The sequence below is a fragment of the Periophthalmus magnuspinnatus genome, chromosome 5, assembly GCF_009829125.3.
Source record: "Periophthalmus magnuspinnatus isolate fPerMag1 chromosome 5, fPerMag1.2.pri, whole genome shotgun sequence".
Classification (NCBI taxonomy): Eukaryota; Metazoa; Chordata; class Actinopteri; order Gobiiformes; family Gobiidae; genus Periophthalmus; species Periophthalmus magnuspinnatus.
Window position 1 is genome coordinate 15666327 of NC_047130.1, and position 14935 is coordinate 15681261.

The following is a 14935-nucleotide window of genomic DNA, read 5'->3' on the forward strand; positions in this document are numbered from 1 at the left end:
TCTCCTCTCTTGCACCTCTCTCATGCCTCTCCATCCCTCTCTCCTCTCTCTCTTCTTTCTCCATCCCTCTCCTCCTCTGTCCCTCTCTCTCTCCATCCCTCTCTCTCCGTCCTCCTCCGCCGCTGCAGATTAGGCCTCAGCCACATGAAAGATTATCAAAAACACGTCTTTACTGCGTATTCTGTGTCGCGTTTGGTTTCGTGTCTGTACAGTCGGACTTTGTTTCCATTACAGAACAATAAAAGTGAGACAAAGCCCCTGAATATGAGGCGTAAGCAGGAGAAGCTCTCTGCTGGGAGCATTGTCAGGGTCTTTTGCTTGTACTAGGTCATCTCCTCCGCTTTCACTTTAGATATAGACAACACAAAAGCAGTGGGACAAAAGACGGACGGACCCCTTTCACTATAAAAAGTGGGTTTAGAGTCTTTCCCAAAGATCGATGTCCCCGGAATGAGACGAGTGCGTGACAGCGAGTGTGTAGCAGTGTGTCAGCGTAGGCAGCGACCGAGCGGCCACACTCAGGTGAGACGCATGGGACTTTAACTTTAACCTTTAACATTTTTATATTTAAAATAACTGAGAAATTAGCTTCATACAGTTTTATGACACTAGAAAGGTTTGGAGCAGTCCACACAATACAGGGATTTTTAATATGGAGTTTAAAAAATAAAAAGTCTGATTTGTAAGGTTTTTACACAAGAGCACATTCTTTTACATTAGAGCCAATATTATGGCTGTAATGTAAAAAAAAAATAGGTTGTTGCTCCAGTTTTACATTTTTGTTCAGTTTTTTCTTGGGTTTTTTAATTCTCCACCATCGCACTGAAGACTTTTAATCTTTTGAGTGTTTTGGATCACCACACAACGTTTTTTTTTTTGTTTGTTTGTTTTTTACACTGGATGCCCTACCTGTCAAAGGCAAGTGTTTTTCCTAAGGAAATTATTATTAAACCTCAAACCCCTCTGTTATTGTACGTCCTGCTCCACCGAGGGTCCATTTAACAGCGTGTCCTGTTCTCGCTCAGTTTGGTGGAATAACAGAGACATGAGGACTTTCAAAATGGGTCTGATCTGGAATAACCTATGAACCAGTGAATTGGAATGGTTTTTTTTTATGTCAGATGTCCTTCCCGAAGCAATCCACCACAAAGTGCCTGAAGTGAATGCTGTGTCTTGCTCAGGGATATGACAGCAGAGTGTGCTTCTTTCACTGTTTGAGGATAAACCCATTTAGTCCACTCGCTACCGCTGTTGGATACATATCTCAATAGTTAATAATAAAAAAGGGTGTTTTCCAAGGTTCAGTCTTTGGCCCATTACTTTTCATAATATTTCCACCGTCTTCCTTCTGTACTGTCCATTTTTATGTAGATGACACAATTTTGTTTTCACCGATGGCTCAGGAAGCTCCAAATCACTGAATACATTTCATATTTTTCAACAGTCACAAGTCTAAATTTGGTCCTAAACTCTTCAAACACTAAATTTCTGCACTTCCCCAGATCTCATGTCACAGCTCCTATGACCCCATCGGTACTTTAAAAGGAGACATCATCTGTCCTCATTATAAAAACCTCTCAGGCATATTTTAAAACACACACTCACAACCTCTCACAAAAACTTCAAATTCAAGTATTGTTTACAGGAATAAAGCCTGTTTTTCATTTACAAAGCTATGCTGGCAAAACGTCCAGTCTCTCACCTCCCTGATTCTATTAAATTCTCATCATTACTCAACTAGGTCTGCGCAGAGACTCACCTCAGTGGTACCTCAAATCTACAAAGAGCAAGAGAACATTGGTTTTAGGTTCTATGCCCCTCATTTATGGAACGCTCTCATAAACTCAAACTAAGCCCTTAAATGAATGTAAACACTCTATATCTATCATCTTTTTAGTGTTGTTACTGAAGCCTGTGGACCACAGTTTCCGGAAATATTTAAGATAGCATGCTATGCATTTTATTAAATACTGTATATGGGTTTAACTGTGTTGAAAAAAATGCAGCTTGTAACAACTATATACAGAAATATATAAAGAATTATATATAAAGTGATATACAGATATACACAGCAGGCCAACGGTCCACAGCATGTCCAATGAGTGCCCTAAAAACCCTTTGCAAGATTTTTTAAGAGAAGAGATAAATATAGAGATTTTTACTTGTATTTTGTAGAGTAACAGGTAAAACATTGAGGTCCACAGTAAAGAGTGTCTTTAAAGGCTACACTCTGGGATTTCTGCAATTAGATTACTTTGTTATGTAATGCAGTACTTTATAATTAGATCAGAGTTTTTCAGTGTGCATTATCAGAAGAACTATGTCATAAAACAACAGAAGAAGTCACATCTTCAGGGGCCAGATGCAGATCAGCTCTGACCCAAAACAAAGCCCCAGGTCTGTGGGAGGCGTTGTCTCTGTTTATGTCAAACGAGGTTAAACGGGAAAACTGGGAACATGTCCTGCTTTTCCAGGTTGGATCCTGAGCTGTCTGTTGCTTTTAAGTAACTCATTATAATCAGTAATCTGATTACTTTTGAAAGAGACTAATCTGAGTAGCTATTAGATTACTTTTAAAGACACTGATCAGCCATCAGTGTAATTATTTTAGTTTTACGAGGTAATACGAGCAACGCTTAAGAAAACTCTTAATTCAGAATCTTGAATCCTCAAATGAATATGTACTCTGTGATTCTGACACATGGGCCACTCAGAGTCCTGTATTCTGAATACTTAAAATACTTTTACACAGAGTTCTATTTAAATTATAAAAATCTCACTACAAGAACACTTTGATATGTTTCTCTCTGATTCTGTGCAGTTCGAGCCTAAATGTGTGGTCAAATACTGCTGTGTATTGTTTTGATTTTAGCAAAGTAAGTGCTCTGAATATAACCAAACGAGAGAATAACAGTACCAGAGTATAGTTACTCTAAGTGAGTACGCAGAAATATTTCAGTATTCTCAGGTTACCTTCAGCTCTGCTCCTCACACACTCGTAAGGCAGACAAACTCACATTTGTGCTTCTCATTTAAAAAAAAAACAGAAATAAGTTTATTTTCTGGGTCTGATTCTCACTGGGATGATGTTGCGTTTGCTGATTCCTGGCTTAGATCACAGTGCCTCACAGAGATGGTTAAAATAAACAAATGATAAACAAAACTGTGACCACCAAAGAACTGCTGTGTGGGTCACAGTCTTTATAAAGACATGGACTGAGTGAGTGTGACGTCACAGCGTTCAGCTCCAAATGAAGCTCATCGAGGCTGCAGTTATAGCGGGCGATTTAGAGCAGAGTTCCATATTAGGAATATCATAGCAAGCCAATCCAAGAGCGATGTTAGTGAAGGTAACGCCCCTTCCCGCCCACACTACTGGTTTAGCAAGGAGCAGGCACTTAGCAACGCTGTCAATCAAACCTGTTGCTAATGCTAGCAGGAGCAACCTTGGGGAAAGAAGGCGCTTAATTTGTCTGTTATTTATGTTCATATCTTGATTTACAGACACAATAGTGAAATAAAAAACCCAGGATCATGTAGAGCAGGTTAATACTAACATTTAAGACCAAAATGACGAGTCTGACAACAGCAGTTACAGAGAGAGGGGACACAGTTTTTACACAGAAAGTGAATTAGAGCCAGAGTCGATGGAGACATGCACTTCTGTGTATGCTGCGTACCTCATATAATTTAATTAGTCTGATTTTTTACTATATTAAACCATGTAATTCAAACATTCAGACGAGCATGGGAGATCCAAGTAACAAAAATTCTGGGATTAAATGTTCTTTTTCCCCTAAATCCTCCTCATGCTCCCCTTGGTCCCTGTACCACAGTTTGGGAACCACTGATCTAAACTACACTTTTGTCCAATCCAAGCCACTTTACATACAATACATTCTATAAACTGTCATGTCTCCAAAGGGCTGCACAGAAAAAACATTCAAACCAAAACGATAGTTTACTTTTTGTTTCCTAAAGTTCAAATGACGTGTCTGAAAGGAGACAACTGAAGACCATGCTGTCCTTATTTATACATAAAACTCACCAGCAGAGGGCGCTACACTGGTTCCACTGAGGAGAGAGGCAGTTTAAATCAGGCTCAGAGCGAGAACGCAGCGCTAGGTTTGAACTGGGTATTTCAGTTGAATCATCAAAGTGAGTCTTGTGAACTGACTTTAAGAACACAGAAGAGCTCTTCTGGACCACAGCCTCAGTAAAATGGTGATATGGAGAGGTGAAGGTTGAAGCTCTGGAGACACTTCAAACTTTAAAGATGCTCTGTGTAACTTTTGTTTCCATGGAGATGTTACTGCTTTGCCTGGAATGTTCCATATGGCATCAAACTCTACAGAGAAAAGCAAAAGGCACCACCAGACCAACTTACAGGTCAGGTCTGTGCAGAGACAAACCTACACAGTAAGAGTAAGAAGACTTGTTTTTGAGGTAACTGAAGCAAAATACCGTCTGATGCCTCAGGGGGGCAGCCGTGCTTCACCAACACTGTTTACGGTGTAAAGTCTCCACTGGGGATGACATTGGGCGGTGGAAGGACTTTGAGGATCTCCTCAATCCCACCATCACGTCTTCGAGGAGGAAGCAGAGAATGATGCCTCAGAGGTGCACACCCATCACCCTGAGGTCTCTGAGGTGGACTCACCCATCACCTTGAAGTCTCTGAGGTGCACACCCATCACGCTGAAGTCTCTGAGGTGGACATGTCCATCACCCTGAAGTCTCTGAGGTGGACTTGCCCCTCACCATGAAGTCTCTGAGGTGGACACGTCCATCACTCTTAGGTCTCTGAGGTGGACACGTCCATCACCCTTAAGTCTCTGAGGTGGACATGTCCATCACCCTTAAGTCTCTGAGGTGGACATGTCCATCACCCTGGGAGGGTTCCACCCAACCTAACCCTGGAGGTAGAAGTTAGAGGTTTTCACCTGAGCAGCTCAGTTTCTCTGTCTCTCATGTTTTTTTTTTTACATTTTGGTAGAGAGTTTATTTTTAATATGTTCATAATTTGAACAAATAAAAGTGTACAGATTTGAATCAAAATCATGACATTTGAAGATTTATAAGACCCAAAATCTGAGTGAAATACTTTTGCTTAAGTGACAGAAGTTCCCCCACTGGCTATAACTCACTTTTAATGCACCAAATCCACACACTGTGCACTCTCCTAGTGCATAGTGTGACTTTCTACAGTTAAAGGTGTACTCCGTAACTTCTCTAATGGGTCCTCCACGACCTGCTTGTCTCCATGGCGATGTCTTTGCTTTCCCTGGAATCTTCGAGAGTATGGGATTAAAGGTTTTCCATCTTGCATGTATTCAGTTACGGTTTAGTGAAGATTGCTTTTTTTTAGCTCAAAAACAACTTGAAAACATGTATTCTTACTATGAGCATGTCGTAACGCCAGTGTTGGACCAAAGAGGTGCAGAATTCTGGGCAGATTTACAATGTTTATTTACAGTTAGTGAATAATCAAACAAGAGTTCATTAATCCGGAGCAGGCTGCTAGCCAGAGCCCAGGGACGCGTCGGAAGGAGCAGAGACTGGAGCAGGGAACCACCAGAACTGGGACGAAGACAGGACCGGGAACAGAGCCAGAGGAAGCCGAGCTGGGACGGACCGAGGAGCGGGAGCCAGGACAGGAAACGTGAAGCAGCCGGGACCCAGGACGAAACAGGGAGGTGAAGGTAGGAGTTTGACTGTACTGGAGCAGGAGTGCGGAGTCAGGAACAGAACCAGAAACCAGGAGCTGGGGAGGTCAGGAGAACCGGAACCTGGGACGCAGCAAACTCCAACTAGCATCAAAAAGGTAAGTAACAAGAATGCAAAAACAGAGCAAGAATAGTCACGTTAACCCGCGGACGATCTGGCACCGAGTGTCTTCTCCCAGCTCCTCTTCTCCACAGCAGGTGGTGGTGATTACCCAGATGGGAAGCAGGTGTGCGCATGAGGAGCCGGGAGCTCCGCCCAGCTCCAGGTTCAGGCAGGTGAGGGAGGGGGGAAGAGCACACAGGGAGGCAAAACAAGAGCAGAGATACGTGCCTCATGACAGAGGAGGATCACTGTTCCACAGATCTGACCTGTAAAGTTACCTGCTTGTCTCGATAGATACATTTAATCCCATGCAGTGGAACATTTATGATAGTTACTGTTTGTTTTACCTGTATGTTTTACTTGTGGTGTTCCACTCTTTGGCAAAGAATCTAGGCCATAGTCTGTTTACATAAATGGACATAGCTAACCTGCTAGCCGCCGCATTCCCAACAGGAAGTGATCATAGGAGCACTTCCATCTCCAATTCACTTTCTGTGTAAAAACTGTGTCCCCTCTCTCTGTAACTGCTGCTGTCAGACTTGTCATACTGGTCTTAAATGTTCGTATTAACCCACTCTACATGATACTGGGGTTTTTATTTCACTATCGTGTCTGTAAATCAAGATATGAACATTAATAACATTAATGACAAATCAGGTGCCTTCTTTCCCCCTAGTGTTAGCAACAGGTTTGATTGACTTGCTAAGTGTCCGCTAAGCCCACAGTGCAAGTGGGAAGGGGCATTACCTTCAACAGGCTCTCTCTGGATTGGCTCTTTGGTTGCTATGATACTCATGGTCAGAATTCCAAATATGAAACTCTGCTCCAAATTGGCCCCTATAACTGCTTCAATGAGCTTCATTTGGAGCCGAACACTGTGGTGACGTCATACTCACTTAGTCCATTTGTTTATACATCTGCCTATGATCTAGGCAAAAAAAAATCACATCTCCAGGGTGACCAGAAGGTGGCCGATCCACCGCAGGAAAGGTTCCAGTGTAGCTTTCTCTCATGCCACAAAGTTTGATGATATAATATTGTATTTGAGTGACACTCATACTACTTGAGTACTGTTGTTTTGAAGTACTCTCTCTCTCTGTGTTTTTGGCTCTCCTCTGGGTCAAGGTCGGCACATGGCACACATTCTGGTTCTGACTCACACCATTTAGCGAGATGCAGCTCCATCGTAATTTTAGTTTTGTGTTTTGTTGTTTCTTAGTAACAAAGACGATGAAGCCTCCAAACGTGTGCCTCCTCTCGCTAGTCCTCCTTCTCCTCACCGTCAGTAAACATGGTCAGTACTTTTCCCACACTCTGACTTAAAGGGCCCATATGACTTTATTCTCTTTGTTCTAATGTTCTTTCCTCATCACAAACAAACCTGGAGTTGTGTTTTGTTTCATTCACTCATGTTTAACACACAAATCCTGCATATTTAGGCTGAGTTCTTCTCTCAAACTGAAAACACTGTTCCACCTTGTGATGTCATATGCTCCACTGTGTTTTTAAACTCCACACACCTTCGCTAGAATCATTTGGATCATTTCAGCCCTGGAGTTGCAAATCTCTACTGAACTAAAGGTAAAAGGAGCTGTTAACTTGGTGGTAGAGTGATACTATTGTAGCCACAGTTGCGCTGGGACAGTCGGACACAGGCCCCTCCCACCACCACAAAGTACAATTATCCAAATGTTTCCTCAGTTACAGTAAAGTGTTTTTAATCACAGTAGTGTCAAAGTGCAGGTCTGAGGAGCTACAATACTCCTCCTCTTCTCCTCTCTTCTCTTCTCCTCCTCTCCTCTGCTCTCCTCTTTTCTCTGTTGTTCTCTTCTGTCTCTCCTCCTACTCTCTCTTCTCTCTTCCTTCTTTTCTCCTCCTCTCTCTGTCCTCTCCCTCCTCCTATCTGTCATCCTCCTCTCTCCTCTCCTCTCCTCTCCTCTCCTCCTCCCTTCTCCTCACTCTCCTCCTCTCTCTCTCTCCTCTCTCTCATCCTCTCTCTACCTCTCCTCTCTTCTTCTCCTCCTCCTCTCTCTCCTCCAGTCTCCTAACCTGTAGTTGAATTCCCTCGTGTGAAGGGCCTTGCTCGGCGGACCGGATCATTGGTGGCACAGAGGTGGAGCCATACAGCATCAGTTACCAGGCGTCTCTGCGTTTCTTCGGGCAGCACTTCTGCGGAGGAACACTCATCCACGAACAGTGGGTGATCTCTGCTGCCCACTGCTGGAGGCCGTGAGTAACACACGCTAAAGTCACTCATGCTGTGGGACGTTATAGGAGCTATCCTGCCTCTTAATGTTTTAAAAAGGTTCTACACTCACATCTGAGCCTGTGTGTCCAGAGACACTTCCAAGTGTATCTCATTCTCAGTATAGACCTGTGTCCAGAGCCTTAACCTGTAGATAGAGACACATACAGGTGTGTCTCATTCTCAGTTTATGGACAGGCCTCATGCTCAGAACCTCCAGATTCACTCCCTGAGCTGCAGAGTCTGCACTAGCACTGTGTCCTGATTGGCTACAGGTGCTGGGGTTTAGGCAATGAGAATTCAGATCCGAGAGGCATTTTAGGTTTAAAAGCTTTGAAACTGACAACACAAATGGGAGAGTCATGTGAGGCTCATTCTGCTTTCTGATTGGATAATCAGATATCAATTTAACCAAAACTAAATTATAACATAACAGTAAAAATCACACACAGTGCCCTTAATGTATAAAGTATATTTTAAATAGTTGAGACTAGTGCTGGGTGTTATGGGCCTATACTATTCTGTAAGTCAGTGTGTGACACAGACAGGGGCAGACAAAATGAATGACAGCCATCTGGTGAATGACAACATTACATTATAGAGTTCAAAGGTCACAGCTGATTCACCATATTTGAACAGATTCTTTTTCCAGACCAAGGTGTAGTGTGTTTTCATACCTGACAGTTTGGACAGCTCACTAGCGCCTAAGAGTGTTCACGTAATGTTACTGTGATGTGTGCGGTCAGCTGATTTTGGCACTGTCTTCTTCCTGGTGGAGGCAGGACAACAGCTCCATCTGCAGTCCGACTTCTTCAGGACAGTAACCCAGTGATGTGAGAGTAAAAAGGTCCCCTCTTCCCCGTTTAAAGTCCTGTGGGGACCTTTCTGTATTTCAATGTTTGTAGTCCTCTGTCCCAATGATGTTTGCTGCATCTCAGTCCATAATATGACTTGGTCTGAAAAAAGAATTAAAGAATTTAAATAAATGATCAGAAGACCAGATGAGAGTCACTGGACGATGAATCACCATAGTAAAATACTCTAACCTGTAGTATTCATGCACTGTGTGTACTGTGTTTACTGCAGGGCCCAGATGATCCAGGTGGCTCTGGGCAAACATAAACTGTACGAGCAGGAGCCCACAGAGCAGGTGTTTCAAGTGGCCACCCTCATCCGTCACTTCAACTACTATTCAAAGACATTCGACAGCGATATCATGATGATCAAGGTATTTACAGGCTCTTTCCCTTTGGCTCAGTGACCACTCATATGTACACAGAGCTGTGATCTGCTGCTCCAAAGCCACAGTGCCATCATGAGGATGAGCTGTTCAAAAGGCATCTACCTGTGTCTCAAATAGGGATGCACCGATATCGATACCAGTATCGGTCCGATACCACGTGCCAGTACTCGTCAATTCACTGCCGATATCAAGAACCGATGCCATTGTAATTGTCCTGCGTCACATGACTGTCACATGAACTGTGCAAATATTTAGGACTCAAAATGTTTCTATAGTTCACAGCCGATATCAGTGCAGTGTTTACGATAGTAGCATGCTAACGTTGCTAACGTTGCTAAGTGGCGCTGGCGAGTATTGATTGTCCGTGCATTGTAACTTATTGTAATAGACAAACAAATGTGTCGAGCTTTAAAAAGAGGTACAACATGAACATATACAGCACAGTCCAGACTGGTCACAGTGTGGCCCTGGGAAAAGACAACACTCACTGGTATGCTGTGGCTCCTGAGCAGTTAGCGCGTAAGCAGTTAGCTCGCTGGCGGTTAACTCGGTCTGCAAAGACAGAGTGTAAATATTAAAGCCAGGTGTTTATTTACATAAATGATATTGGAATCATCCCAAACTGCAGTGATGCCAGTAGAAATTTAAAACAGCCTCAAATAAGTATTTTAAGATGAAAAAGTGGCTATATTATAAAAATCCTATGAAATGAATTAGATTTATCACTGTAATCGAGCACATGTAAAAATCATGTCTGATATCGATACTCGGTATCAGCGAGTACTAAAAATGAAGTACTCGTACTCGTTTTGCAAAAAAGTGGCATCCCTCATTTCAAATACAAACAGTAAGTGTAGAGCCGAGGTACCTCAAGGCCCCATCGTCCCAGTTTAGGGTTAGGTTTGAGCTGGGGGTCGCAAGAGAAAGAACGACACTGATTTGAATCTATTTTGACATGATAATATATTGAAATGTTTTGCAAATTATTCAGACTTTTGGCACAGTCTAATCCAGGGGTGTCAAACACATTTTCACCGAGGGCCACATCAGCAAAATGGCTGCCTTCAAAGGGCCAGATGTAAAATAAGTCTAACCTCCTCCTCCTTTTTTAACTTGTTAATTAAGTATTTATTACTTATTCAAGTTACAAATATTACATATGCATTTGCCTAGATGTACAAATATTGCTATGTAACTGTGTAGCTCCTGATAAAATGACATTTTAAGACCATCATATCTTTTAATTTACCATGTCGAGAGCCACATAAAATGATGTGGAGGACCACATTTGGCCCGCGGGCCTTGAGTTTGACACATGTGGTCTAATCTGTCTCATAATGGATCTAGAGCTGCTGTTGTCGCTCTTTTTGTCTGGAGTTCCATAAGTTTCTCTCTAAGCCTGACTCTGGTGAAAAGTGGATCTGTTTATATCTGTAGATGATCTATTTTAACTATTCTATTTCCTTGTTTAATGATGTTGATTTCCCCCTCTCTCCTCCCTCCCTCTCCTCCCCCCTTCCTCTCCCTCTCCCTGTGTCTCCTCTACCTTCCTCGCCCTCTATGCCCACCTCTCCCGCTCCCTCTTTTCCCTCCCCCTCTCTCCCTTCTTCCCTCCCCCACTCTCTTTCCTCCCTCCCTTCCTCCATCCATCCCCCACTCTACTCCGTCACTTCTCTCCCGCTCCCTCCTCTTCCAACCCCTCTCCCTCCCTCTCTCCCTCCCCCTCCTCTTCCTTCCCCTCTTCCTCTCTCTCCCTCCCTCCCCTTCTCTCCCCCCTCTCCCTCCCCCTCTCTCTCCTCAGTTGGACCGTCCCGCAGTCCTGTCGTCCGCGGTGGGTCTGGCCCCCCTTCCGGAGGTGGGGCAGCCCCCTCTCACGTGGTACACCCAGTGCACAGTGTCCGGGTGGGGCGTGACCACGCTCTGGTCCTACAATCTGTCGCCAGTACTGCGCTCTGTACAGGTGGACTTCTTCCCAAAATGCTCGTACTTCTACTACTTCAGAGTGACGGACAACATGATCTGTGCCGGATCGTGGAGGGGCGGGAAGGACTCCTGCCAGGTGAGGGCGCCACTGGGTATTCTAGACTGTAATGATGTCACAGTCCTAGATGGGGGCAAGAGACAGATTTTCCTATTGATAACATTGTACTTTAACATGAAATATCCAAAATTCAAAAGTGTTGAACCTGATTAAACTCATAATTCACAAGTTTAACCTGTCTTTATATAAATACATTGTTTCTTAGTACTTTTTCTGCATAAATAGTACTTCTTGCATGAGCTCCCCCTGCAGGTGTAGTCTTTTGAGTGCAGTTTGGGTCACAGAGATACACAGAGATACTGAATAGTTTTGAGAGCTTTTGCCATGCCCCCTTTTGAGTTAACCAATCAATCAGCAGCACATGCCCTCAGACCATCTAGAGTTTCTTTAGTCGACCACAGCCCTGGTGACTAGACCAAAAAAGTTGCCATATAACAAGATAAATCTGCATTTACAAACTATTCATTTCATCTGCCCCCATCTGTATTAAACATTCAGATTACTGTAAAGTCTTCTCAAACACAGCGATATCAGGTGTTGCTCTAAACTAGATTACTCATTTCACTAGTAACATAGTTAACACAGTTGTATTTAAGAGTTTAGATTTTTTTTGCTGAAGTCTGTGTAGAACCTCATGTCAATCCATGACAAACGACAAAGTTTAAATCTGTCAACTGAACAAATCGTTGTATGAGTGAAGACGTTTTGCTGCTCATCCAAGCTGCTTCTTCTGTTCTGGTCAGATTGTGGCAGATGTGACATATGATGAGGTAATCCCACAACTGTTACCTAGCAACCATAATGCGAAGGTCTAAATTACACAATAGTTATGATATAAATGGGCATAGCTCACCTGCTAGCCGCCGCATTACAAATAGGAAGTGATCACGGGGGCACTTACAGCTCCATCGACTCTTGGAATTCCGATTGCAATCATAGCAAGCAAATAGCCAAGAGCCAGGCTGTTGAAGGTAACGCCCCTTCTATACCAGCTGTGCGGGTTCTTAGCAACACTGTCAATCAAACTTGTTGCTAACGCTAGTGAGAGCAATCTCAGGGAATGAAGGTGTTTGATTTGTCTGTTATTAATGTTCATATGTTGATTTACAGACACAATAGTGAAATAAAAACCCCAGGATCACGTAGAGCGGGATAATACGAACAATTAGGGCCAAAATTACGAGTCTGACAACAGCAGTTACAGAGAGAGGGGACACAGTTTTTACACAGAAAGTGAATTGGAGCCAGAGTCGATGGAGCCGGAAATGTGCCCATGATCACTTCCTGTTTGGAACGTGGCAGCTAGCAGATTTTCTATGTCCATTTATATATACAGGCTATGTGTAATTCTGACACATTTTGGCTCCTTTGGCCTAGGAAGTTATGGAACATGTATTGCCTATGCCACATCTGCTGCTGTGTCCCACCAGGAAGTAAAATGAAGTAAAAATTAGAAAAAACTATGCAAAATCTTTAATAAAATGATGCAAAACTGGGCCAATTTTGACCCATTTTTGGGTCAGGGTGAGCTGGGGACATGAGCAGGGGGAGGAGGGGCATAATGGGAATTTCATGAGATTCTTCAGGTCCTTAAAGCACTTTAAACCTGTTCATCTCTCCTCAGTCATGATGTGGTTTAAGTCAATCATGAGGTTATCTAAAGCAGATTAGCAACAACCTATTTCCAGAACTAGTTCATTTTAAACAGTTTGCAGTGGTCCAAAGTTACTCCTCACTTCTCATGCATTCAGAACTTCCTATTTATTCACCACATATGCTCCAAAGCAAACAAAGAACACAATAGAGCTAGCCAGGATGCACAGTGCACACTAAGTGTAGCTCAATAAACCTAGCCTACATACAGAAAGTGTAAACAATAAGTGTTTCCAGTTTTAGTGTAGTTAACTCCTCCTTTCAAAGAGATATAAGGCAGAGTCCACAAGTAATCTGACCAGAACTGAAGAACCAGCTTGGATGAGCAGCCAAACGTCTTCACTCCTACAACAATTTGTCCAGTTGACAGATTTAAACTTCCTCTTTTGCTATGGATCAGACCTGGATGACTGAGAGATTGCACTGACGTTGTACTAGGATGTTGATGTGTTTGTTGACATGTTTGTTGATGTTGTTGTGTTGTTGCGTTGCCAGGGCGACTCGGGCGGACCTCTCATGTGTAACGGTAAACTGCAGGGCATCGTGTCTTGGGGCATCGGTTGTGCCTATTCCTACTACCCCGGAGTCTACACCCGAGTTGAGAACTTTGTGGACTGGATCCGATGGATGATCAACACCCATGAACGAGGCTGAAACAGAACTAAACCAGAACTAAAATAGGACTAAACCAGGACTAAACCAGAACTAAACCAGGACTGAACCAGGACTAAACCAGGACTAAACCAGGACTAAACCAGAACTAAACCAGGACTGAACCAGGACTAAACCAGGACTAAACCAGGTCTAAACCAGGTCTAAACCAGGACTTAAGCAGGACTGAACCCAGACTACATCCAGACTGCATGAGGACTAAACCTGGACTAAACCAAGACTGAACCAAGACTAAACCTGGACTCAACCTGGACTAACCTGAACTAAACCTGGACCAAACTAGGACTCAGCCAGGACTCAACCAGGACTGCACCAAACCTGACCGAACCAAACCCAGACCAACTCGGGACTATCCAGAAGACCTCAGCCATCATTATAAATCTTCTATTTTATTATATTTTTATTCAAATTGTCTATGCTACTCGGTGAGAGCTTTGTTTATGTAAAAAATATATATATATATTATGGGACCCAACTCAATCTGACCTTTTATTTTGTTTGCCCCCCCCCCCCCAATAAACAATATTTATTCAAACCATTTTCCATCTCTTTTTTTGTTTGTGTCATCCTTAATGAAGGGAGGCAGAGGTGAAGAGGAGATGGAGAGGCTGAGGAGGCTGGTGGATCTGCTGCTGAGGTGGAGCTGGGGTAGACTAAAGGGAAGAGTGAAGGGGAGGAGGAGGGGTGGGGCCTGGAGGAGTAAAGGGGAGAGTGAGGGGGAGGAGGAGGGGCGGGGTCTGGTACTATAAGAAACAGTGTGATTGGTCTAACAGGTATTCATGATTCAAACTCCGCCCCCTGCAGCCTGGTCTTTGTATTAGACAAACTTGACTCTAATCAGGCTAGTCATGTGTGATGTCACATAGTACCAGAAATTGCAGCGGTCACAGCACTGAGTCCTATAAGTTTTTTAACAAGCATTCTGTTGAATTTTGATCCCTGTGCTATGTGCTAACTGCTATCTTAAAATGCCAATCAAAAACTGGTTTTGGAGTTTGCATGTTCTCCATATGTCTGAGTGGGTTTCCTTCCATCAAACCAAAACATGCACAACAGGTCAAATCCTCCCGCTTAGGTCCTGACCAAGCCGAGTGACAAGAGCACATGAATCCTGGGTGTTGAAGAATGGGTCAAATGCAGAGGACAAATTTCCCTGTGAGGACAACAGTGTAATCTTAATCTAAAAAGTGGGTCTCAATACGAAAGGGGCAAAATACACTGGGAAAAAACATTGATTATAAACAGTTGAAAC

The 14935-nt window shown here is 43.3% G+C and overlaps 1 protein-coding gene across 1 annotated transcript; it reads left to right on the plus strand.

Moving 5' to 3' along the window:
* The first annotated feature begins 444 nt into the window (after positions 1–444).
* On the plus strand, positions 445–14220 carry si:dkey-33m11.8 (trypsin). Its single transcript, XM_033967228.2, has 6 exons — positions 445–522; positions 7049–7123; positions 7905–8058; positions 9161–9302; positions 11119–11376; positions 13507–14220. Exons 2-6 carry the CDS (start codon positions 7060–7062, stop codon positions 13663–13665), a joined length of 777 nt encoding a protein of 258 aa, XP_033823119.1. The 5' UTR covers positions 445–522; positions 7049–7059; the 3' UTR covers positions 13666–14220.
* The last annotated feature ends 715 nt before the right edge of the window (positions 14221–14935 follow it).